This window comes from Colossoma macropomum, unplaced genomic scaffold (assembly GCF_904425465.1).
Source record: "Colossoma macropomum unplaced genomic scaffold, Colossoma_macropomum, whole genome shotgun sequence".
NCBI lineage: Eukaryota > Metazoa > Chordata > Actinopteri > Characiformes > Serrasalmidae > Colossoma > Colossoma macropomum.
Genome location: NW_023494799.1, coordinates 25,705,543 through 25,732,708, shown reverse-complemented (window position 1 = coordinate 25,732,708; position 27,166 = coordinate 25,705,543). Strand labels below are relative to the sequence as shown.

The following is a 27,166-nucleotide window of genomic DNA, read 5'->3' as shown; positions in this document are numbered from 1 at the left end:
TATTTTCTTCACATATTTTTCTTCAACAATTTCTTCATGTATGTTTACAAACACATAAACACATTATCTCCTCTTCTTTGTGAGGATTTTGACTCAGTCATTGGAATGATTAGAGTGAGCCAGAATATTCTGGTGACAGTTTAAGCCATTATGTAACATCATCAAATCCTTCGGATGTTAACATGCACATAGCCCAGGAGAGCTAAGCAGCGACAGGGCCTCTTCTGTCAGGCAAGATAAAGTGGAGGGTGCTGGGCTCAGGCAGGCCTGAGAGTGCAGGTGGGCACTTTATCAGCGATTCTCATGCTGAGCTTCACTGAAATAATTACAAACAAACTGCAACACCCACCTGGTAAATAAGCCTAATTCACCGTGACTGACGACATTTTCATTTTGGGCAAAGAACGGAACTGCTACTTTCAACGTTACGTTTTACTCAGGGTGAAAATTCTAGCCTGGCATGCATTTTCCACACAAATTTGTTTTCAAAAGACAGAGGGAACCTGCGATTTCACTGCTTTTAACCCACTATATATACACTATATCCAAAAGTATCCAGACACTTGCTCATCCATTTCTTCTGAAGGGTATTAATAGGGAGTCCTCCTTTGCTGCAGTAACAGCCTCTACTCTTCTAGGCAGGCTTTACACTAGATGTTGGAGCGTTGCTTGAGGATTTCATTGCATTCAGCCACAAGAGAATTAGTGAGGTCATGTACTGATGGTGGGTAATTAGTTCTGGATTACAAATGCCACTCCAAACCATCCTAAATGAGTTTCAACTCATCTCAAAGTTGGAAATGGAGGTTCATCAGTCCAGCTCATCGCAAAGGTTCCATGGAACTTCATCGCTTTTTTTGGCTTTTCCCAAAGATGTTCAGTAGAACCTCAACACATCCAAAGGTGTTCTGTAAAATGTCAAATCTCATCCCTAATGTGTTCAAATAAGCTTTGTCCCTCCAACTCATCCCAAAGGTGTTCAATAGTTTTAACTCATCTCAAAGGTGTTCAATAGAGTTTTAACTTATTCCTACAGTGTCCAACAGAGCATTCTCACTCCAACTCATCCCAAAGGTGTTCAATAGAGTTTTAACTCATCCCAAAGGTGTTCAATGGAGTTTTAACTTATTCCTAAGGTGCCCAATAGAGCATTATCACTCCAACTAATCCCAAAGGTGTTCAATTGAGTTTTAACTCATCCCAAAGGTGTTCAATAGTTTTAGCTCATCAAAAGGTGTTCAATAGAGTTTTAACTCATCCAAAATGTGTTCAATAGTTTTAACTCATCCCAAACGTGTTCAACAGAGTTTTCACTTATCCCTAAGGTGTCCAATAGAGCATTATCACTCCAACTCATCCCAAAGGTTTTTTAATAGAGTTTTAACTCATCCCAAATGTGTTTGAAGGTGCTTTAGCACTCCACACAACATGTCTCAATTACTCAGTAATGGGTGCATCTTAAGGTATCTGAATACCTTAATTAGAAGGGGCTGGAGTCTTCTGGAAATAAAGTGTGTGAAGGACCAAAATATGTATAGATACATACATGCAATACATTCAGGCAAACAAAATTAACCCACCATTAGCCTACAAAAAAGTTGTCATTAATTCTTTCTTGGCAATAGTTTAAGATGGGAAGTGTCAAATCGTCAGGAGCTGAGCTGTTTTACTAATTCCAGCATGGTATGATGACAGCAGTGCCTCCCTCGATGATCAATGAACAAACTCATCACTTTATGTACACACAGACTGCTAAAATATTCATGACAAACAAGAAAATGAGGTCAGGCTCCCAGCAGACAAAACCAATACATTTCACTGCCATGTCTTAATTAACCAGCACAAATGAGTCGGCTGCTTACGGCCGTGTAGCAAAGCCCTAATGTTCAATCTCCAGGAGTGTGCTGCTTTGACACAAACACAGATTTATACTGGGGGCTGGTGGTGGTGTTGCATGTACAACCAACAAATTACCTGTGTTACAAGAAATATTCTTAATCAGTGAGCAGCGTCATAGTTGAGTACTGTTAAAGTACAGCAAACACTGCTCAGAGTACCGCTCAAAATTGCTCAGGATAAGAGCAATGGCTCTGACTGCAAAATTAATCGAAGGTTAATCGAAACCACAATTTTGTCCTCTGCAGTTAGTTAATGGAGAGATTTCACTTAGAAATATGCCTATTGCTTTTTTTGTAATTACAAACAGCGCATCTGTCAAACACTAAAGAACCACAGAAGTATGTGCCACATTATGCTTCCTGACCTCAGATAGTGCTGTTGAATGTTCAGTGAGATGTTAATGCATATTACAGGTTCACAAAGCCTGACAAATCAGATGCTTTCCATGTATTGCATGGTGACTGTGAATCGAAAAGTGTTAATCACTGCTAATCCCTTATACTGTTGTGCTAACCACTACTAATTGTTCAAAGCACTGCTTTTAAAATGGTGCATCCCCAGTGTACACCCAAGCAAGATTTTGATTCTTTGAATCTATAAAGTGAACTCAATGAAATGAAAAGGAGCAGAGGCCACTCAGTGCCTTAGAGAACTTACAGTTCGACCAGTTGCAGGTGCCGGAAGAGCAGCCAGGAAAGAGTGGTGAGTGGATTCTTGGATAGATTTCTGCAAGACAAGACATAAAACAGGATAAGGTCGAGCATTTAGAAGCAGGCCTTCAAAAAACATGCTAATATAAACTTATAATATAAACAAATTTACAATCATATTCTGTACTGTGCAAAAGTCAGAGTCCTTACTGACAGAAGGAAATAGACAAATCATACAGAGAAGGTGCTAGAGTTCTCAGAACAAGAGACTGACCATCTCAGAGCCCAGAACTCAACATCACAGAGTCTTGAAGTCATGACTGGTTGAAGCGTGAGATACATAAAATGAAAAACCAACTTTAGGGGTGTGGAAAAACATCCCTGCATATGTCTTTGAAAAACTGAAAGCAAGTTTCCTAAAAAGAATGGAAGCTAATAAAGGTAAATAAATAAACTAATATGTATTGGGTTTTTTTTCACGACTGTGAAAAATGAATGACTTAATGGCCGTTTTGACTGGAAATTAAATAAATGGTGGTCTCTGACTTTTGCATAGTGCTGTATAGCTTTTAAAGTTTCAATTATTAATTATTATTAGTTTTACCCAGGGGTCATTTGCAGGGTGATATGCTTACTGGCCACTTAGATCCTACCTTGTTCATACGCCTATCTTGTAGCTCATATTATTCTATGCGCAGTTTGTTAGTCATCCTCTAGCCTGTCATCAGGGGTCAGTTTCTGACTGTATGACCACTCTTGGCTGGATACTGTTGCCTGGCTGACTATTCTTAACCCAGCAGTGACACTGACGTGTGTAAAAACGCCAGCAACACAGTTGTGCCTGATACAATCATATTAGAGCAGCACACACTAACATGTCAGTGTCACTGCTGTGCTAATAATGGAACACCACCCAAATAACATCCGGTCAGCGATGGTCTTATGGCTAAAAGATGGCTAAAAATCGCTAAAAAAGTTTTATGTCTGGATAAGGTGAAAAACTTGGCTTGCCAATAAAGGAGAAATGCAAAAAAAATTATGGCAACAGATTTTTTAAATAAGCAATGACGCAGCCAGAACAAAAGTCACTACATCCACTGAGAATTGTCTGTCTGTGTTCACCAAGGTTTGGTGGACGACGGCAAAGTGGGACAGCGTCTTCAGCCCTCATTAAATGGGCCACTGCCCGCTCCGCCTGACATCTCTGAACTGTTAGGGCTACAGCTATGTACAGATAACAGAGGGCTGTCAAAAGTGCTCTACAGAGAGCTAATAAAAATTCAAATCCTTCTATTGTATATGCAGTGAGCAAGGCCCTTTCGTGCAATATGCCGCAAGCAAGTCACGTCATCAGGAATTTGAACAAAATCATAGTTGACGGAGACGCTGATTAATTCACATTTCCTTTACCAACTTTTCAGAAATTCACTTTAAATTTGCGAAGCGTTTGAATGAAAACCCAGCTACAGCAACAGTTACTGATATAATGGCCAATGAGTGCAGGTACAAGATAGGTGCTCTATTTACAGAGTACAGAAGAATAAAACTATTTATATCATTGTGAAAGCTATCAGGTACCACAGATGAATGCAATTTGTTTGGACACTGACTTGCAAGTTATTAAATGTAATCCATTTTTCCGCAATCATTTTTAGAGCCCATGTGTGACAGCGTTAGCCAAAGTGCTGCTGAAGGAGTTAAACGAGAGCCAGGCAGGCTTTATGCAACAGGAAATCAGGGACAGCCTCCATCCCTGCCAAGAGGAGCTGAGAGAAAGGGAGCAGCTGCGAGGGACGGGGGTCGCTCCGCCAACTCAATAAGAAGAACTCGAGTCGACAAATTCAAGAGGCAATGAAAGACTCGAGGTTATAAAAGCCAGACAAAGAGCTGGCCTGGGACTCATAAATGGCTTCTAACCAGCAACACTGGGGTCATGCATTGTGCAAGGGGGCATTAGAATCAATCTGTGAGTTTCAAAGAAAGATGGACGTCTGAGAACTTATACGTAGGACAAAAATGGAAGATATTACATATATATTGAGTGAACAATACAGAGACCACAGCCCTGAAATGAGAAAGAATTCTACGGAAAGAGCCGAGATTCCTAAAAGGCTCACCCAATACAGTAAATGGTGTTAAAATAAAGCTAACATTTCATACTTCAGTCTTACAGTCACTGTTTGATTTTAAATCCACTGCTCTGGAGTACAAAGCTAGAACAGAAATGGTGTCACTGTCCATTTACTTACGCGCAGCAGAACAGGCGCCTGGCATCATTGTGCTGGCCGGGCTGAATAAGATATGCCTTTATTTTCCCCTCGTAAATACAGCACGGCATTGTGGTCTGAACAAACGTGCTCCTATCTAAATAGATGCCCAGGCTTGCGAGATGCAAATAAAATCCTAACAGATAGCATCAATTAATCCTGTTTAATACAGTACATGAAGATAAGTGTTCCTTGTCGTGCTGCACAATAAAACCACAGGCTTTTGACCTGTGCTTACAAAAGGCAAATTCAAATGTGACCTTTCTGCTGAACTTCAAACTGCAACGCACTGCTGACGGTAAATTCTGTGCTGATGCAGCAAGGTTGGGTGAACAAACAATGCTTCCTACGAGTCAAGCAGCAGTCTCGGTACGCAGGATTAGGCTCCTGTGTGCAGTTATTGATTTATCACGTTTGGAAGCGTTTCTCTATAGTACCGGAGAGAGGCCGAGGGAGGATGAGATGGGGAGGATGTCTTTGGAGAAGCTATTTTGACTACATGACCGGCTCGTTCTCAGGGTCGTTAGGAACTCTTATGAGTTTTATAACAAGCGCAGCTCGCTGCCGAGGCCCGTCGCCATGGCAACAGGCTCTCTGATGCTAGTTGATGCAGTAGGAGGAGTTCTGTTGGCTCTGCGCGGTCTCTGGTGTCATCACTCACACTTATTCTCACTCTCTCTCACACAACCACACATGGACACGTACACTTTCTAGATTGTAGGTTTTTTGTATTCAGTCGCTCTGACAGTCATTATTGACTTGAATTTTTGATGGTTATTATTACATAAATCTCTACATTGGGATCGATTTTTCTCTTTGTTGGATCTATCGTAGAGCATCACCAAAGCAGTGTAGAAGGCTTACGTGAACCAAGAACGGGTCATTAGCAAGTGGTCGCTTGCATGTCAACGGTGATTGATTATTCAGAGATTAGAATGACACCTAAAGGCTCAAAGCCACAAAACGTTACACATCCTCTCTTGTCCTATAGGGCCATATAACAGAGCTCTAGTCATGGGCGATACCGGAAAAATCAGATGTATCACAGTATTACAGGCATCACAGTACACTGTATCTAGTGATGTTTAAGTTTGCATTTATATATATTAATGATCCAGTGCTTCCTGTGTACTGGTGCACTTTAATGCAGTAATGTCTTTACACACCTGTCCTACAGTACTGTGCAAAATTCAGAGACCACTCTTTGTTTATTTTATTTCCAAAACAGCCATTAAGTCATTCATTTTTCACCGTCCGAAAAAAAAAACAAATATTATATTTTTTTAGATTTTAGTGTGTCTAATGTTTGCCTTTATTATACTTTCCGTTCTTTTCAGGAGACTTGCTTTTAGTCTTAGAAGTTGGCTTATCGTTTCCTGCTTCATCCCAGTAATCTTAAACACATTCAATGATGTTGACGTCTGGACTCTGGGGTGGACCGTATATTGTCCTCAGATCACCAGCAGCTTCTTTGTTTGATTTGCAAATGTTGTCATTTTGTTGTCTATTTCCTTTTCTCAGTAAGGCTTCTTGACAGCTACAGATCCTTTCAATTCCATAGTGCTGAGACAGAAACACCTGTGGATGTTTTCAGATCTGGAGCAGCTTGATTTTCTCCGCTTTCTCAAAGATGAAAGCTTTAAGTGCTGTTTATCTGATGGGGACATTTTTGGTGATCTACCAGGTTTTGCAGGTGGTTGTTAAGAGACCCATTTTCACTATGTCCTTTAATAATTTTTTGTACTACAATTTGGAAAGTACTGTTTTTTTATTTATTACTTTAACTGTCCTTTTTCTTAGGCAAGTATCTCTTGGAAAATGGAAAATGTTTATTACTAATAACTTGCACAGTATTTTAGCTTGTTTGAATGACTTTAGTTACACCGAAGGGAACCTTACATTGAACCAGACAAAAACAGATCTGCAAAAAGAAATATTGTTGTCCTGACAACACCTTTGGGATTAAATAGAACAGAGATTGCAAGCCAGGCCCTCTCGTCCCACAACAGTGTCTGACTTCACAAATGCATTTCTGGATGAATGGGCAAAAATTACCACAGACAAACTTCAAAATCTTGCAGAAAGCTTCCCAGAAGAGTGGAAGCTGTTATAGCTGCAAAGGGGAACCAACTCCATATTAATGCCTCTGGATTTAGAATGAGATATCATAAAAGATTGTGTAGCTGTAATGTGTAGGTGTTCTGATACTTTTGTCCATATAGTGTATATATCAATATCGTTAAAAAGCAATACTATTGTGAGACAAAAAACTAGTCTAGCGGTACAGACAATCTCTCCCAGCACGGCTGAGCTGCATGTAAAACTGAACTATTTCATTAACAGTACAACCTGCAGGAACTCTGCTTTATCTTCTTCCTGTCACGTCCTCACGCCTACACTTTCTGAACGTGTTCCTTTTTTTCCCTGACCAGCCGATATGTTACAGTAGGTTCATTGAATCAGCGCTTTCCGAGAGATCAAGGCCAGTCTATCAGAGAAAAGATTCTGACTAAGCAGGAAAAGTCATCTGAGGTGTCTTCCCGAACTTCTAAAAAGAAGTTCCTCCAAGCAAAGGAAACAACAGCACCTTAAGCGTAATTCAAGCTAGATTAGTTTTACCAGAGGACAGTGCTGGGCGGAACTGATAAAATTCAATAGCACAGCATTTTTCCAAATATTTCACAGTGTTAGATGATGTTTACATTGATAAAGCTAATGAACCCATGCTTCTTGAGTTCTGGTGCTTTAAACAGTAACCTTCACTTGCCAGAAAACAGAATTCCAGAAAGGATGCTTTATATATATATTTTTTGAATTGTTCTTTTAAAACACCCAGCAAGTGGTATATATTTCCGTTAGTTTCTGCTACCTACCAGTATCGATATAACCAAAAATTTATATTGACACAACTACTGGTATACAGCAATGCTGAGCTTCATGTAAAACTGAGCTATTTCTAATAGTAGAACCTACAGGAACTTAGCTTTATCTTCTTCCTGTCACGTCCTCACGCCCACACATTCTGAACATATTCCTTTTTTCCCTGACCAGCCGATATGTTACTGTGGGTTCATTGAATCAGCGCTTTCCAGAGATCAAGGCCAGTCTATCAGAGAAAAGATTCTGACAAAGCAGGAAAAGTCATCTGAGGCGTCTTCCTGAACCTCTAAGAAGAAGTTCCTCCAAGACAAAGAAACAACAGCACCTTAAGCGCAAATCAAGCTAGATTAGTTTTACCAGAGCACAGTGCTGGACGGAACTGATAAAATTCACATCATAAAACTTTCCAAATACATCACAGAAGCAAATGATGTTTAAGTGACATAGCTTCTGCTCTGTTTTCTTCTCCTAAAATTAGTCAAGTCCAAGTCAAGTCCAAACAGGTGTTGTCGCAAAGCAGCTTTGCAGAAAAATCTGGGCCCAAGCCTCCACAAGGAATCCAGTGGCGGCAGTGGCAAGGAAAAACTCCCTAGGAGTAAGAGGAAGAAACAAAGGAACCAAGACTTACAAGGGAAACCTATCCTCCCGTGGTCAACACTGGATAGCAAACAATAACAAAAGAGCAAATAACACCAAAAAGAACTTAATATAGTGTATTGGTAAATATGGCAACTGGAAAAGTGCTATTTTATGGAATAGAAAGTTATTATAGATATAATCAGCTATTAATACTGCTAAAACTATAAACTGATATTGTTCTGGGATATTAATACTGATCATTAGAAGAGAAGATTCTGTAATGTAATGTATGGATTTGAGTGGTTGATATAATTTTTTTTAATTGAAACGTCACAGTCCAGATGTTCATGTTTCAGGACAGAAAACACTCAATAACAATAACAACACGTCACACTGCCGTGTCTTTCAGCAGGTTTTACTTTTCCATTTTTGTGACATTGATTCATTCAGGACTGCTATTACTGTGGGAGCTCTGGGTTCAGCCAATTATAGAAAGTAATCTGGTCCAGAATTAGTACTTATCAGACTTGTAAAGGTGCAGAATCATATTGGATTAAAACAGCACTGCTCTAGATAAACCTAATACAGCCTGAATAGGGCTTTGTTGTTGGTGACAGATATGAACTCCATGGTATTTAGAGAATTCCATCCTTCCAAGCTTTAGGATAATGAAAACCTATGAACTCATGGCACTGCATCTCAAGTCTTGCCTCCTGTTTGGTTCATTTGTACAAACAACCTGCATATTTAAGAAGCTGCTCATTAAAAAGGTCACCCCTCACCAGCATACAGCAAAAATGTCAGAATTAAATAAAGAAAATAAATTAATAAACAAATAATTTGGTGGATGGAAGGTAATGAATTGGGAAATAAATTCATTTGGCATCTGACGTGAAGAGCCATCCAGAATTTACGGGCCCACTGAATATTGAAATTGAAAAACTGAGAGTGTAGCAGAGGGATGATGGGATAATCGGACCAGATGAGTGTAAGTCTAAATGGTAACAACCTGTTTTCACTGATGTTGAATTCCCAATTGAGATGAAATTAGGAACTGAGAGTTTAAGAGAACTGGCTTCATTATAGCAGATTAAACAATGCTTTGCAGTTACATTGTCATTAACATGGAGAGAACCAATTTAAAAGGATGTTTTAAACAAGGAGTTCTGTTAAGTAAGTCATTTTGATTCAAACTGTACTACAGACTGCATAAGAATTTGCCTCTATTATAATAATATTCAAGAAAACAGCTTTAATATGCAACTCGAGTAGCCAAGAAATCACAAAAATATGGTTCCTTCTTGCACTCACTGCCTCATTATAGATCAGTGGTATGTAGCAGAAGAGTAGGAACCATCAGTCACATGTGCTACAGTAAGACTTTGATCACAGGCCCATTGGCTCTCTGTACGAGGCTGGCTATTCGTTTTACTGACTGTGGAGTCAAGAGAGGCGCGGCTTCAATATTGCTCTTTACTCACAGCTTCACAGCGGGGCCAGAAATGTCTCTTGATTCAATGCTAATTATAAGAATAAGCATACAATGGGGGACTAAATTATTGGATGTTATTATGTGTTATTGGATACTGACTGGGCTCTGGGTGTTAAATTAATATTCCGAAATATAGAGATTATACAATATGAAAATCTGAAAGAAAAATTCACATATTCCTATGTCTTGAACCAAATTTGGTCATACTGATTAAAAAAACAACACAATATATGTAGGATGATCAAATCGAGCATCTCAATGGAGATTATTAGAGTAGTTTTTCCAGAGCAAGCACTCCATAGTTGAAACACATACGGTAAAATGCACAAACAAGAAGTCCCATAGAAACCATACTACCATACTACCAACACCAATAGCAAAAGACATGAATGAGAAATCAGGCTCCTTCTTTTCATAAAAAAAAAAAATCAGGGAAAACAATCATGTCATTGCACACAGGCTTGATCAATGAGGGCCCACCTCTTCATCATGAGGCGAATTATTTAATACTTAATGGTTAAATAAATAGATGTTAGATATGGTTAGCTCTAATATTGCTTAATAATAATTTATTCACCCAAGCATAATAATAAGGTCTTAGAATAAAGTGTTACCTAAGAGTCCCTTTGATCCCTGTTAAGGACAATCACTACCCCTGCATCTGCATGCCAAATAGGGAAAAAAAGAATGGAGACCCTATTTTTGCCACATTAAGAGCTGTGGAGGCTGCACTGTTTCAAAAACCTTCTACACCACTGCACACCACTGGTACTGTGTCTTTTAATGGACTACCATTTTATCATGCCTAGGTCTCTTGCATGTATTGTCTATATAATCACTGGGGAACAAATTATACAGAGAAACAGACTATAATCTGTAATTGTAGAGGTACCAAATGCACCTGTGTGACAAGTGGAGCTGATAAAATGGACAGTGAATGCACATACAAGGTATAGTACTGCGCAAAGGTCAGAGACTGCCAATCATTATTTAATCTCTAGTCAAAACGGAGACTAAGTTTTCATTTTCCAGAAGATATTTCTGAGGATAGAAGAAGATAATCCACATGCATAAGTGAAAAAACAAGAGTTTCCAAATGTGGAGTTCAAAAAATGATTAAAAGCTACAGAGGAAATGGGACTCCTAACAACCGTGCAAGACCCAACAGACACCAAAACTGGCCACATCAGATAAACAGTACTTAAAGCTTTCATCTCAGAGAGAGAGGAGAAAATCAAGCTGCTTCAGATCTGAAAACAGAGGTGTTTCTGTCCATCCTTCCACTGTGAGAAGACAACTCAGTGCTATGGGTCTGAAAGGATGTGTAGCTGTCAAGGAGCCTCACTGAGAAAAGAAAAAACTGCAAATCAAAAAAAGAAAGTGTTCTCAGAACAATGGACTGCCGACTGTCAAAGTCCAGACCTCAACGTTTAGGCTACGTTCACACAGCAGGTAAAAGTGGCCCAAATCTGATTTTCTCACCAAATCCGATGGTTTTGTTTGGCAGTTCACAATATTTTTTAAAAGTGACCTGTATGCGACATCAGTCTGAACAGATCAGCTCCTAAACTGACCTGCATGCACAAAAATACAATGCTTCACGTAAACGATCATGACTGCCAACGAACGCCAGTCGCTCCCAGAGGGTTCAGTTTCATCTTCGCCAGCATCACAGGAGCCATCATGAAGCTTCACTGATTGACAGCTGGGCTCATCACCTAGAATGTGTTTGAGCTCGCCGTAAAAAAGGCACATTATTCGGCCACGGTCAGTTCTTTGGTTCGTGTCCTCGGATTCTTTAAACTTTGCTTTTTTAACCATTCTTTGACACTGCAGCCTTGCTCTCCTGCGGCAGTTTTCAACAATTTCTTTGGAACGTGGAGGGGTTTTGATGAGTCTCTTCTAACTTTCATACAGAATTATCACCCCAAATGTTTATGAGGTCTCAGCAGCGCGAAATTATGACAAATGTCGAGTTAGATTGACATAAAACTCGCATGAATTCCTTCCCTGTCCCTGCAGATTTCTTTAAAAAACTGAAAGCGAGTCTCCTGAACAGAATGAAAGCTATAATAAAGACGAAGGGTGATACTAGATTTAGTTGTTGAGGCTTCTGTGTAATTTTCTATAAAGTATGTTTCCTGATGCTGAAAAATGAAATACTAGTATTTAATGTCCATTTTGACTGGAAATGACAGATGGAGGCTGGTCTCTGCCATTTGCACAGTACTGTATGTATGAGACTTTTGGCAAATAAGAATTCCACTTATAACAAGTATAACCTGATGCACAAGCCTTTTAGTGACTAACCTACTGATAACAGGTTATTACCAAGTAATTTACAGTTTCTGCAGTGGTTCAATGATTTGATGACTATTTGATTCACAGTTAGGAGGTGCTTGAAATAATTTCTTTGTAAGTAGTTAATTCATCTGAAAAGCTCCCTTTGATCCCAACCCTTCAAGGAACTGTTCTGAGTGGCCATTCAGATTCTTGCAGCCCTCCCAGCAAGACTAAAAGCAGAAAGCATCCTTCTGCCATTCAAACTCTATCAGGCAGATAATTCAGCAAGCATAGACCCTCCCCTAAAACCATTTCACATCAGCCCACAAACCCCTCAAAACCCGTTCTCCAAATCTATGTGACTGTGCGGTGAGTCAGCCCAAAGTTAAACTGCCCACACTGAATGACTGACTGAACATCTTCTGTTCGCCGTTAAAAAAATGACAAAAAAAACTCTGCCTGATAACCTCCATGAAGGAAAACACAAAACAGAAGCTTAATTGCCTAGCCCTGGTTCAAGGACTGAGGTGGAGCTCCACTGGGAGATTTCTTTAGCTCGGCTAAAGCTAACTTTTAAAAGCCGCCTCGCCACAGATGCGTCGCACCACCCACTCCACTGATGCTCCTCTGCTTCTCAATGCGCTGAGGTTGAGTCATACAGCTGTCTATTATTCATAGCTGCAGATACCTGCTTCAAATTTAAAAACAGGACTGAAAGTCCTAAAAGGTTTGCCATAGTGTCCTAAAGAGGGGGTGGTGGTGGGGTGGGGGATGCTATTTTGATGTACAGCACAGGCTTATCTGCACTGATGGTTTATTAAGAGCCGTTTTCCTATTTTTAAGGTGCATCCTGGGACAAACAGTACTCTCTCTCAGTCACTCTCCTTGTCTTTCTCTTTTCCTCTCTCTCTCTCGCAGTCCCTCTCCCCTTCCTATTGCTCGGTTAATGCGAAAGAGCAAATAAATATCATAAAACATAAAACAAGCAGGAAAAAGAAGCGATTATTTGGTGCCCGACAAGACAAATCATTTCAGGCCTTCAAAAGACCTGAGTAATTGCATTAGGGAGCTTCAATAAAATCATCCAAATTATGCATCTGATGGAACTCCTCTGCTTTGTAATAATAATATAAAGCTCATAACAGTCTCGAAAGGTTGCAGTGTGCATATTCTTTGCAGATGAGCTACAACAGGAGTCAAAGAGGAAAGATTTCCCCAGACACAACAGGGCTCCACTGACTAAATCTGTGTTATTTCGCTGTCAACAAGTTAATATTCATTACTTTACTGAGCCTTAAAATCAAGATGAGAGCTGCTTCAGTGTAGCACAGTTACTTCTAGTCCAGTCAAGTTACTGTTTTGAAAGAAAAGTGATGCTGATTCTGTAAACTGCTTGTAAATTTGGTCAGGTAAGATAATCCTTAAAATAAGATAAGATAATCCTTTATTAGTCCCACAACAGGGAAATTCTCAAGGACATACAGACAGATTTACTAAGAGAGGCGCTGATTACCTACCCACATTTTGCGCATGTGGGGATGGCCAATTTAGTGGGTTATCTACCTAGAACTTCACACTGTAAAAAATGGTAACCTAAAGATTTTTTTTTAATTTTCTGCATAACTGATGGTTAAAATGTCAACAAAGTCATTCAGTGTGGTTTGGTGTGAAAAGCTCTGTTCTAGAAAAGTCAAAACTGTTCACAGTGGTGGTAACAGGAACTAGACATCCACCTCTAAAAGCTCCCTCACAGAAAGTTGTTACATGAAATGGTTGTGAATACACTGCCTGATGTCTGAGACATTGTTTACAATAGTTTTGTGATAAAGTTTTGGTCTAAAACGTATTTTGATCAATTTATTTTAATCCACTCATGGTGGAGGGGTACATGCAGGGCACTGGGAGGCAAAATAGTCCCCAAAAAACGTATTTTTCAGATGCACTGCTATTTTATCACCATCAACATTCCATATAAAAACTCAGACAACTTGTGTAGGTTCACTGCTGGTTAGATATGGTTGGATAGCAAATAAAATAGCTATATTTGTGCTGTAGACATTCTGGTTCACAGTGTCGTAGTTAAAATACAAACGGTGCAATGTAACTGTGTTGGTGGAAGTGCGTTTTCACCAGATTTGACTCATTAGATTGAAATTATTACTTTTTTTTCTCAAAAATTTGACTTGGTAAGAATATAATGATCCAAAAAAACAACTGTTACATGGTTATTTCAAAATCAATAATTATTTAGAGAAAATAAGACATTAATTTGACATAATACATTAGTTACATTATGCAAAAATCCCAGCCTGATTTCACTAAACACACTCAGATACTTGGGAACTGTATGATTTTAAGCATAACCTTTTAGCTACATGCAGAACATTGAAGGATAATTGTGACATTTTACCACAGTGCACAGACAAACTACAGCACACAGAAGCCACAGCACAGGAATAATGATGTAAGGAGTAGCTTTAGTAAAGCAGAGCCAAAGATTTCCAGCATGTTCTTTGCAGTTTAAAACAGTTTTTCTAAAACTCTTTGGTTTAGTTTTTATTTCTGTCATTAAATTAAGAATAAGTTGGCATGGCAGGCAATTACAAGCATTTTTTTAAATAAAAAATAAATAAATGTGTTTGAAAAACTTTGTTTCCTCTTTGAGCACAAACAATGACAGCCTATAGGTGCCAAAAATAAGACAAGCTTTTCACAGGCATCAGTCAGGCTACTCTGGTAGGTGATTCATTATAGAAATCTCCTTCCAGTATTTTGCCAGTTTCTTGAGAGAGAAACTTCTAAATGCATATGCAATGAGGCAGAAGCGCGAAAGAGCAGCAGCCACCCTTTTGCCCTCTTTATAGGCACTTTAGCTCCTTTTTAGTACATCAGTGAAGCCACTTTGTAATGCCGAAATAGTTTGCGATGGTGCAAAACGTAGTAAAAATGCTCCATAGTCTTGGTTACTTCAAGTAATTACCGTATATAATGTAGGAAACTGCTTGCTGTAGCATAACAGCTGTTCTCTTTCTACAGCAGCTTGAGCATAAGTGCCTCTGACGTCACATATGATGGATAGAAGTTTGTTCTCTCTGCCGTGAAACGTGGAACATTTCACAATGGGCATGTCAGTATTGCAAATCACTATTCAAATGCTCCTTCCCCTGATTGCCTGGCTTTGATGGAACTGCTTTTCAATGATTGCAAAACGACTGCAAGAGATGACTTTGGAAGGCTGGACATCACGCTTTAAGATATAATCCTAGCAAGAGAGGTTTAAAAGATGGTGGGTGGCGTGGTGGGGGTAGAGGAACCCTGGCGGGCGGGATGAGGAATAAAAACACTTGAGACATGAAAGATCCGCTACCTTCAAAGGCTCAGCAAATGAAGGATCACCTGGGTTCCTGTTGCTCCAGCTGGTCTCACCCAGCAGGTGAGGGCCCTCTCTTTGCTGCCTCCTCCACATTAAACTTACGTATCCGTCCATCCTCTCATCAGCTATTACTGCCACGCCAGCCCGACCTCTCAGCTCTCTGACTCGCAAGCGCCTCGGGTCCAAGGTCTGCCGCTGAACTGCTATTCCGATGCAAAACTTTTTGACTCTGCACCTTCAAAGGCATCGATTGCAAGAACAAAGCTTGTAGAGATTGACACCTGCGAGCCTTGCAAGCGACAGTGGCGTAAGAGGGCAGTAATGAACGGAAAGCTGTCACTGTGCGCACGGCCTGGCAGAAGGCCAGCACCTCGCAGCAGCTCGAAGCTGTCATCTGCCGAGCTGCCATGCCCTGGCACCTGGGCCTGCCATCTTGAGCTGTTCTGATGAGCTGGAAGAGGAGGGCAGATGGCAGCGGGGACTGGCAGGATGCTGGGGCGCATCAGAGAGAAAAGCATCACGCCCGTTGTGAAACTCAAATTGGAGGGATACCTTGACCCAAGAGACCTTGCTCTTGATTGTCTCACCAAACTTGAGGCTACAGATGGCACGATACCACTTTTTCTTATCCGATACTGATATTGAAACCTTGAAAATCAGCCAAAATCAAAATCGATTTGATATTTTATTACTCTTTAAATGAGATGCTTCTAACTGTAGCACTTCACTTTAGATGAGTATCCAAAACTTTTCAAACTATTCAAACATTCTACCACCACACAGAAAGAAATACAATGACATCACACATTGTGAAGGGTACTTCAATCAAAATTTGTCACAAGACCGTATTGTATTCATCTCGTTTTCCAATATCTGATCCAGCATGTTCTACTGATATTAGCTCGATATAAATACCTGATATCAGATCGGTGGTAATTACTACAAGCCATTCACACTATCATCAACATTACCTGAGTCCTTATAGCGAGGACCAGGCCTGAGGCTGCAGCATAGCCTGAAGCAGCTTTCCAAGCGAGGGGTGCACAGGAGGTGCGCATAGAAATCTGACTAGTCTCCATGCTAGGCCAAAGGCTAATGGCTAATCCCAAGAGACTGGCTTTTTTGACTCAACAAACTGGAATAATTTACCTCAGATTGAAACTTATTACACATAAAGTAGGGAATTAATGTGTTTTGCACTGCATGTATGTCACATTATTTACATAAATGTGTTGCAGACAGGTATGGTGGTATGACAAAACTCATACTTTAAGAAGAGTTTTTACTGATATACCAGATAAACTGGTACATAGCCAAGTACTAGCTGTAACCATCCCCTTCTTTGACAGCAATAATCCACATAATGGCAGATTTCAAAAGATCTCACTCCTCTGAGCAGAGTACGCTCTGTGAAAATGTACATCATTTTCATTTGTTGATGGACAAAAATTTCACACCCTATTAAGTGTTGCATTTTTTATGTTCAGACCGAGCTCTAGATTACGGTTCTTGGCACAGGAAAAGATCTCTCTTGGGAAGAGGATGCAGGAAGCTGCCAGTGTAAGTGCAGCATGTGCTTGTGATATCACACAGGGCAAAGATCTGCCTCCTCCGTGTCTTTGGCACCAGCACTACCACGCTGACTGAAATGGCAAACATAGAGCTCATCAGAGTCTCCATAAGCCTAGCAGACCTGGGTACAAGTCATTCTCCTAGCATAACCCGGCAGAAACAGTCTCTTCTCAAACTTCCGCTGTTTTTATTAATTATGAGCAGAACAGATTTAATTATGGGATGCTCAGAATGAGCATGGGTGTGGATGTTAAATATGCCACTACCAAATGTGATTAACCCTTTTTTCTCTGAAGAAATCCTGAAACTCTACAGAATGACTGTACTTCCCACGAAAAGCAAAATAACATCTTTTGGACCAAAATGATGTAGTGGTTTGCTTTGTGTGGTGCAGTATGTGCTTGATGCTAAACGGAGCTCATAATCCCTGTGTTGTTTGTTTTGAGATCTCCTCCTGACTGTGATTGGTCTTAATTACCACATCATATGTTCTGTGATTGGTCCACATGTCACATGGTTGCCTGCATCACTGTACAGGGCAGGTCTCTAGTGATGCTGAGTGTCAGAAAGATGTACACAGTGTTCTTTTAAGTATACTCACAACAGTGTGTTCAACAGTAGTAGCTTTTATTTAATCATTGTTTGAAGTATACTGCCGGCTTTATACATTGCAAATGCACTTATATCAAGGATTCAAAGCTTTATAAAAGACGCAAACATACATTTCTAAACATTTCTATTCTGGTTTACTTATATTCTATGCACCACCACATTTCAGGTTTTATTTAATTTTTTTTTATTTTTTTTCATGCATCTTCTCAACATTTTTATCTTCCAGAGTACAGTAAATACGTCATAAATATTCATTTGAAATATCAGTCAAATTTAAATATCTGTCCAATATTGATATATACTATCATGACTGTATATATATACTGCCATGACCAAAAAATCCATTTTTTCAATTTTTATTTCTCCACATAAACTGACTATTGCTACTTTACATTATATGAAAATTTCATGTTGATTGAGCCACTACAAATGCTCCAAAATTACTTGGAATAAAACCTGTTTACATTAACATGCATTAAAAGATGAGCATATTTTTGCATTCTTTTGTATTGTTACTATTTTGGACAGGTTTTGTTTGCTTGGACAGCAACGATACACATATTTAAGCAAATATCTGCTAACACCAGTATGAGTCTGATATTATCATGCATCCCTACTTCAGATCTCTAGAACATTCAGAACCAGAGCAATTTCTGTGTTGGTCTGAAATGGTTGATCATGGCTTTAATACGGGAAACTGATTTCTGGATGAGCGGCCGAAAAAAAGCAAGCCTCACAGATGAAGTCAACACGCAGAGAAAAAGGCTGTTTTCCTGGAGAGGGTAAAAAGTAGAGCTCCAGTGGAAATGAAATCTTCAAATGAACATACTGAGAGAGTACGATTACAAAGACCAATCTGCAGCATGGCGCCGACCACGTAAACAACTCAGATAATTTCTTAAAACCCCACAAACACAATAGAGCAGATAAAGAAACATGTTCCCTGAGTGATAAAACTGGAGATTCAGATTTGAATCCTGGTTGTTTCATGTGCCCTCCACAGCTGGGAGTCCTTAAGGAAGCAAATGTTTGTGTGTTGCCCGAGAAGACTTTTGGGATATCGTGCATGATTGACAAGCCTGCAGTGGTAGGCTTCATACAAAGTAGAGAAAGGTATCAATCTAGATTTTTTTTGATGTTGGAAGACAGATACTATGCTGGGGAATTAGTTCTGACTGAACTGGGTCAACAAACTAGTCCATAGTCATGCTAATTACACTGAGTTTTGTTCAGAGTGCTGACAAAGTTCTTGTTCTTAATCTCGGGAGGGAAACAGACATGAAAACATAAAGGCAAGCAGGAGGCACCACCCACCCCTTGCAAAATCTACTATCAGCCATCTTCCTACAAGCAGGATGGAACAAGGCCGGACCCAGCGCTGAGCAGACAAGGTGTGAATGGATGAGATCTTCGCTTGCGGCACCCTGGGGTCCAAGCTGACCGGGGTGAACCTTCCACAGACAGTCTGGGGAAGGTTTGGATAGGGATTGGGCCACGGTTCTCCTGCCAGAGCTCCCTCCGAGCTGTATACACAGAGTGTCAGGTGCGGCTGCCTGTCAAAGAGTGGAGAAAGGAAGCCAAGACAGAGCGACCCGCCTTCGTCTCATCTAGACCATCAAACGGCGCATTGTTATTTCACCCAACGCCGCCACCGGCAGAAAGAGATCTGGAGGGATTGACTCGTCTGTCAAATACTCGTCTGGCTCACTCGCAAGCGCCGCTGCTCATTCGGCAGAGATTCATGCTGAAAGCTTTCAGCAAGGAAGGAAAGAAAACACAAAAAAAATCTTATGTCAGAGAGGGGGAGGCAAATCTCACAGGAGATTCCCCCTCGCACAGTCGTCTTAGTGTTTATCAGCTACAGGGAATGAGGCTGTCCCCAGAACCTCCTGCAAGGTTCAGTGAGAGGGTGTAACACTTGTAAGAGTCTCTATTGATCCGAGCACGGTGTCGCACTGGTAGATACAGCCTCCTGTGGGAGAGCGGTCACTGTATCCTGCTCCGATGAGCAGCTGCAGCTATTAGCCCATCACCCTGCAGTGGCTAAACACAGACTGCATGTCACAACACATTGGGATCTTTGGAGAGGACCCAGAACACCCTTGCTCTCTTCCTCTTTTGACTGTGCGCCTGGGCCACACGCTGAAACCAGCTGAAACGGGACCAATCTGTCTGAACAGGGACTCAGTAATTTTAATATCTTGAGCATAAAACAGCAGGTGGGTTTTCAAAAAGAAAGAAACAGATCCTGTCAATTTGAGGGATGCTCTCGTAGTCATTAAACCCTGTGGTCATTAGCACCGGTACTTTCAGAAATGTCAAACAAATTTACCCATTCAGAGCATTCATTAGCACAAAAAGTGGTCATAGTTCATTAAATCGGCCTTATTAGCAGTGGGCAGTATGGTCTAAATGTATATCATGATATAATTAAGATTTTATTTTTAAGGTTTCGGTGAACATCACAGTATATATATATTTAAATAAAACCATTTTAAATGCCTAATTAAACCTATTCTTGTAGATTAACAGTGGCTTATTACTGTGAGATGCTGCCTCACTTTTTTCATATGAACTATTAAAGAACTATTAAATATAAATTGTTTTTATTGTGTAGAAAACAGTAAGAAACTGAGCAATAAATAGATTCAGCAGCTTTTTGTTATTATTTTCCATTAAAACTGTGCAGGTGCTGTAACCACGCCATTTAAGGTGGAACAGGAAATCTGAATAAGAAGCCAATTTTAGCTTCATTAAATTTTGAAGTCATTCGTGTCATATGTGCATCCTGTACACTCCTGTACACTCATGCCTCTGACCGTCACTGCTGGAACATAGAAAGTATTACAGTCATTAATTCTTCAGTACTAGCTGGTCTCTGGCTTCTTGCGCAGGCAATGCTGGGAGACCGCAATGCCATCTGATTCAGCTGGCCAAGTCCAGCAGCTCCTAATGTCCATGCTATGTTAAGGCTAACCTTAAAAGACCAGCAATTCTTTTATATCTACTGCCTTGAAAACAAAGTAAACTACTTCGGATGCAAAGGACTAGACAGCGGGAGGTGATTGAGGGTCTGCTGTGTTTTCATTTTCTGACGAAACCCATGCCTGAGGAAGAACTTCGACGAGTATACTGATTGAACTGGTATACCACCCACTACTAGGTCCTCCAACAAGACAAAAGCTGTTTTGCTACCGTTCTAATCTTACTTAACTATATACAGATCCTCTCAGATATAGTCTGGAGTCTGTCAAAAGTACTCATGACCAAAAAAAAGAAGTTTATCTAAACCTCCTCCTTCTGCAGATTAAGTGCCTGCCTGAGGTAAAGTATCCCTCCATGAGAGGAGAATACCACAAAAATATAAGAGAGAGCTCCAGAGGAAACTAGGCTTCACTGAGCCAAGCTGAAGAAAGCTCTTAGGTAAGATCTTAGGTAAGATTAAGCTGGATAGCTCTTACCTGGCTGTGCTGCAGTGCCTGACACATGCGGGTCCATTGATACAAAGAGCTCAGTACAAAATGGAAGCTTTAAGAATACCTCCTACCATGCAAAATGTAGGACTGATTATCTACAATCAAATAAATACCGTCCAGACTGATGAAAAACAAAACCTTAGAAATGAGAGAGCAGCAATAAAAGTATGTGAATTGAAATGACTGCAATAATATTACTGCGGTGCTATAAAAATGACTCAGTAGCTGTCCACATTATTTTATCATCGCTAGTCTGAACTGATCCCATTTCTGCAAAAGTCAAATTACATTTTGTTGATTTTCTAAATGAATATAAAACATAAAATGTAAATGTGCCATTACTTCTGCACAGGCCACATTTTGTACTTTTTCCCAAAATGTTAAATTCAGCAAATAAATTTTCAAATAGGAATTAACAAAACATTTCTGACCAGAGGTGCCTAAACTTTTAAATACAATAGCAGAATGTGATAGTTTTAATTTGCAAAATTTCTTCTGCAACATTTCAATAATACACTTGAATTTAATTTAACAGCTGCATAGAAACCTGGCTACTGTACACAAGAGGCATTAAAATTACTGCTATTCTTAATAACAATACAGGCTTTAACATAATTCTTTATGTTAGATGAAAGTGGCACAAAAGCGGCTCTAAATTTGTTCTTAAGAAAGCAAAAACCTTGAAAGATATTGGTGAATGAGGCCCAGTGAGAGCAGATACAAGGTATGTGTACCTAATAAAGTGGTCTGTCAGTGTCTAGTACTGTCCAAACGTCAGAGACCACCAGTCAAAACAGCCATTAGGTACATGTTAAGTACGTTATCCATTTTCTGTTTTCTGTATTTCTGTGTTTTCTGCTTTTTATTTCTTGACATTGAAAACCGTATTACTTAATGTCCATTTTGACAGGAAGGTAAGTACATGAAGGATGGTCTATGACTTTTGCACAGTACTCTCTAAAGGCAAACACAATTAAACAATATTTAATATTTAACTTTTTCAGTTAAGTATTTGCATATTGTCAAAAAAACATGATAACTTCACAGAAAGAGTCAAACTGGTCATGATGTTTAATGTAGTTCATGTAAAGAGGTTTAATTTCAACTGACTCTGAAGCATTTCTGTTAGTCCATTCGCTATTATTATTTAAAACACAGCTGCCATGTTCAAATGGTGTACAAAACCAAAAATCAACAAAATGGAGACACATTATTTGGACAGCGATTAAACAACTAGGACTTTTAAGGAAAACTCACATCATTGTTACTGTTCAACTATATGTATATATCTTTTCCAGTTTAGGCCCTAAGCCCCAGATCTTGTAACAGTTGTCATACTATATTGAAGACACTGCTATATGTTAATAGCAATGATGCCAAGTATAATCATTTCATTGCACTATAAAATATACTTTAAAAGTTCTGTGAGGTTGCTACAAAATGCTTGGCCTAAGCGACGTTCTAACGCCAAAGCAGGCCGGCTCAATCAGGTGAGGGTAAACACTTCATAATTTGCCCCGACTGAACGAGGTAACATTGAAAGGAGTTTTGCTAAAGTGACATTTTAGAATAGAGCATTACGTAGGCTGGGACAGGCTTAATGAGGAACAGACTTTCAGCCCTCACAGCGGGACCTGACCTTTACTCTTCCCTTATGACAATGGGCCCTTCAGATTTATATTGCCTCAATGTGAGGGGGAAGGGGGCGCAGCGTCTGACCACCCAGACTGAACCTCCTCATCAAGGCACAATGAAGGCTTAGCAAAGTGCCGGGTGAAAAACGGAAGGAACTGAAGGATCAAACACAGAGGACCAACCATCAGGCTGTTTGTGAATCATGTTGTGTATGTTAACTGATGGACATGAAGCTAAAAACTGTTTAGTGAAATATGATTGATCCATTGATCCACAAAAGCTGTGCATCTGCTGGGTTGAAACTGCTGTTTGCCAGATTGATTGGAAGTCTGATGAACTGGCTGTGGGACTTTCTAGATCCAATCGTTACAGTTTAAAGCTAATTTACCAGTAAATGAACTGATGTTACGATACCCTACTCAAAATATATATATTATATATATATATATATATATATTTATTAAATATGTCAGTAAAATGCATTTTGCAATAAAATGGGTATCAGATATTTCATTGTCCAACGTGTAATCACAATATCATGTTTATGACAAACCGAACAGTCCCAGAGGTAATCTATTCGTTCAACATATTAACCATGACTTCAAACCCTTAATTTCCAGGCCTATCCAGTAATTAATCTAAAGTGCATTTTCAGTAACTATTATAAATTATTTAGGAACTACTATGAAACTAATAAGAAAATTAAGTATACTGCAAAAAAAAAAACATTTTGGCAAGTGAAATCTTAAATCTAGTGGAGTACTGTGCGGCATTCAGAATAGTCAAAATGGCCATTAAGTACAAGTTATTCATTTTTCACCGCCACGAAAAGAAACAAAAAACATGACAGACAATTCCACAGAAGATTCAAACAACTAAATATAATATCAGATTTTTCAGTATTTAGTGTGTCCACTCTTTATCTTTCCATTCTATTCAGGAGACTCGCTTTCAGTTTCTCAAAGAAGATATATTTCAAAGAGATATTTTCACACCTTCACAGTTGTTTTAGAAGTTAGTTGCATTTTCTGCTTCTCACAATTCATTGTTGTCAGTCAACTGCTCTGAGAACATCAGCAGCTTATTTGCTTGATTAGCAAATGTTCTTCTTTTTTGTCTGTTTCCTTTTCTCAGTAAGAACTTCTTGACAGCTACACATCCTTTCAGACCCACAGAGTTGAGTAGTCTTCTCACAATGGAAGGATGAACAGAAACAACTTTTGATTTTTTTAATTAAGTGGACTTTGATTCTTCATTAGAATTTAAATGACAAACTTTTGCCCAGTAATGTTTATCATTCTGAAACTGTTATAACAATATAGATTTTTTTCTTGTTTCAAGCATTTTTAAAGCATATTTTCTGAAAAAAGCAATATAATCTACCAACAGAATAAGAAATTTCTCTTGATAAAATGACTTAAAATTAGTTAAATAATCTTATTACTAGATATTTTAACATGTTTTTAAGTCTATTTTCTATAATATAATTTTCCTTGTTTCAAGCATTTTCAAGCATAAGTATCTTCTTTTGTCTTGAAACCAGCAAAAATATCTGCCAATAGAATAAAACAATTTCTATAGAGTAAATGGCTTAAAAACATCTTAAAATATGTTGTGGATATGAATATTAGATTATCTGAATATTCTTACAATCTCATAATGAGAAATATTAGATATATTCATAAAGTTATGGTTTCCTGCAGTGTAGTTATGAGGAAGTCTGAAACCACCCACAGTTCCTTTGAATTCCTTTTAACCCACAGGTTAAAGTTGCCCTGGTTTTCATAATATTAACACTAATTTACTTCATATAGTTCAAAGGAAAACATCTAATGAACCTTACTGTCTGCATTAAAACATTTTGTCTTGGCATTCATTCACTCTGGCTTCGTGACTAGTTGTCCACTTTCATTGTGCAACTCCAGTCGCTGGCATTTTAATCCTTTTAAGGCTGCACTTTCAAATAAGACATAAGCAATCATCAGCTCTGTCGGTGAAGCTCCCATCCACGTCCTTAATGACTCCACAATTAGCATGTCCATCTGCTCCATTTGTGACTCAAGTGAAGGCAGCCTCTTAATGACTTTTATCCCATTCATTAAATGCTGATGAGCTACTCCAGCTCAGCCTGTCTGTTTGCCCGTAATGGAGACTGTTACCGCCCACTTGGAGTGCTCATGCATAGGCATGAACCAGAGAGCCAACTAACGCCACTAAGTCAAACTTTTTTTTTTGTTTGAATTAATGAACTAAACATGTTCACTCTTGCATTAAGAATGTTGATTTATCAGTCAGGCAAAACATTCAGCACCTAAATGTACTTAAAACAGTACTCACATGTAACGGAGATGGGGATTTTGTGCAAAAGCACGAGCTTGAATTGTTCGTAGATTGCAGTTTGTGATAGTCCTATAGAGGAAAAAACAAAATTGGCATTAGGAAAAGAAAGAGTTACAGTAACTCTCACCGCCACCTGTCACATTAAATGAGGAGTATAAATTGGTTTCAGTCAGATTACTAAAGCTCCAGCTTTGCTCATACACAGAATATTCTTGTTGTGCTGCTTATACTGCCCTTCACCTGTCCATCCAACCAGTTCGCCCCAAACTGCCTCCATTATTGATCATTTGCAAGGGGTATTGCAAGTTAAACTTTCAAAAATGAGAATGCTACCAGTTCATTAGGGCCTGCCAGGATAATTTTCTGGCAATCATTAGAATAATAGCATCATCAGAGGCCACAATTTCACCTTGATGATTTCATGTAGCATCTGGAATGAAGAGTCTCCTAAAAAGGCATAAATGGCAGTCGTTGTAGTGTGATTATTACAGAAAGTTGTTGCAAAAAGTGACTATACTCATCAAGTGATTGGTAATTATTACAGAATTACCTTTATTATGAAGGCTATGATGCCAGACAACATTACACGATCTGTCAGTGTTCTTCAACATGTTGGAAAGGACAAAGGAAAATGCTCATTATTTATTCAGGCTTCTTACTTCTTCACAGTTAGGCCTTGAAAGCTTAGAAACTTTCTTAGCACTGCATTCACAGCAGGCCTGCTTCCAACTTATAAAAATTTATGGGGAAGTTCCTTGTTAAAGTAAAACTTTCAATAGATCAGTACTATTATTTTGCATAAAAGTACTCCACCAATAGTTCCCAGGGTTCAAATGCCCAGGGCAAGTAAAATATTAATTCAGGACAGCAGCATTAGGCAAACTGACGTTTAACTATAGGGTACTTTTGACAGTGAACAACCGGACTTGATATTGTCTCACTTTTATATGCAATCATCCCCTCACTGTGGAAAAATGGTGTAATCCAGCTGTGTGTTGAGTAAAATCGAGCCAAATATTGTTTGTTGGTATTCAACAAATATATGAGCAAAAAAGGCCACTCGCTCATCAGAAGTGCTTTACAATAGTCATACACACAAGTCAGGCAGCACCGTTCCTAGGAGAAAATTTTAGTGATTTTAACATAATGCATTCTGATGCACTCTGAGACTAAAGTAGAGGGGTAATACCTATAGAATTATTTAGTTCACTGAATTCCACATTTATGCAAATACCAGCCTAAAAATTGTAGTTTCAACTTCAAAAGGTCAATGTGTAAGATATTTAGCAGACATCTTATTTGATCACCATTTGTTTTCTGTTAAAAAGCCTATATTGTCTGGTGCGCTGTGCTTGGACCCCGATGATCACTATTTGCAATGTAATTTGTAGATGGTCACTTCGCTCTCAGTGATTACAACTGTCCACAGATTCACACGAATACTCAGCATTCAAAATTCTGCAAGTGTGCATGTATGTATATAATAGGGTAAGGGTAAGGTAGGGTTAGGTAATACAAATGACAACAGAGGAATTCTTTGAAAATATAAAGCACATATTTAACCTGCTTTGTTATGACTGCTTTTGCACCAAAGAGTAAGAGCAAAATACATGTGATACATATTATAATAATAATAATAAAAATAATAATAATAATAAGAAGAAGAAGACGATGATAAATAGTTTTTAAGAATAAATGAATAGTTTTGTAGAGATTTTCTGTGCACTTATTCATTTATATTTGAAAAATGTTTTTAAGATCAAAAATTTGTTTGACAGTATAAACCCTGCTCGGCACAGCAGATTGAACGAGTTGAACCCTGGTTCCTCTGTCTTGCAGGGCAGACATGATCTCATAACAAGAATACATATCTAAGGACAACTTGTTAGACTTTTGGTGCTATATTGCAGCAAAATTTACCCCTAACAAAGGTACAACCCCTCTAAAACATGTTCCAAATTCTTCCAGTCCACTCTCTTTTAATGCCCAGGGGAAAAATCAGTAACACAAGCTAAACATGCTGTTGTTCCCTTGCAAGAGAAAATGTTTGTTTTTACCACATGTAACATGTTCTCCACACATGCAACACATGTACACGTTTAACTGTT

At 39.1% G+C, this 27,166-nt stretch overlaps 1 protein-coding gene across 2 annotated transcripts in view; it reads right to left on the bottom strand.

Moving 5' to 3' along the window:
• The window catches only part of ntrk3b (neurotrophic tyrosine kinase, receptor, type 3b), a 143,691-nt gene that overhangs the window by 81,293 nt on the left and 35,232 nt on the right, over positions 1-27,166 (bottom strand). For both annotated transcript variants that reach the window (XM_036587133.1, XM_036587132.1), the window contains exons 3-4: positions 25,056-25,127; positions 2,557-2,625 (exon numbers count right to left, since the gene is read on the bottom strand). In XM_036587133.1, coding sequence (XP_036443026.1) covers positions 2,557-2,625; positions 25,056-25,127 — 141 coding nt within the window. The remainder of the gene's footprint in view (positions 1-2,556; positions 2,626-25,055; positions 25,128-27,166) is intronic.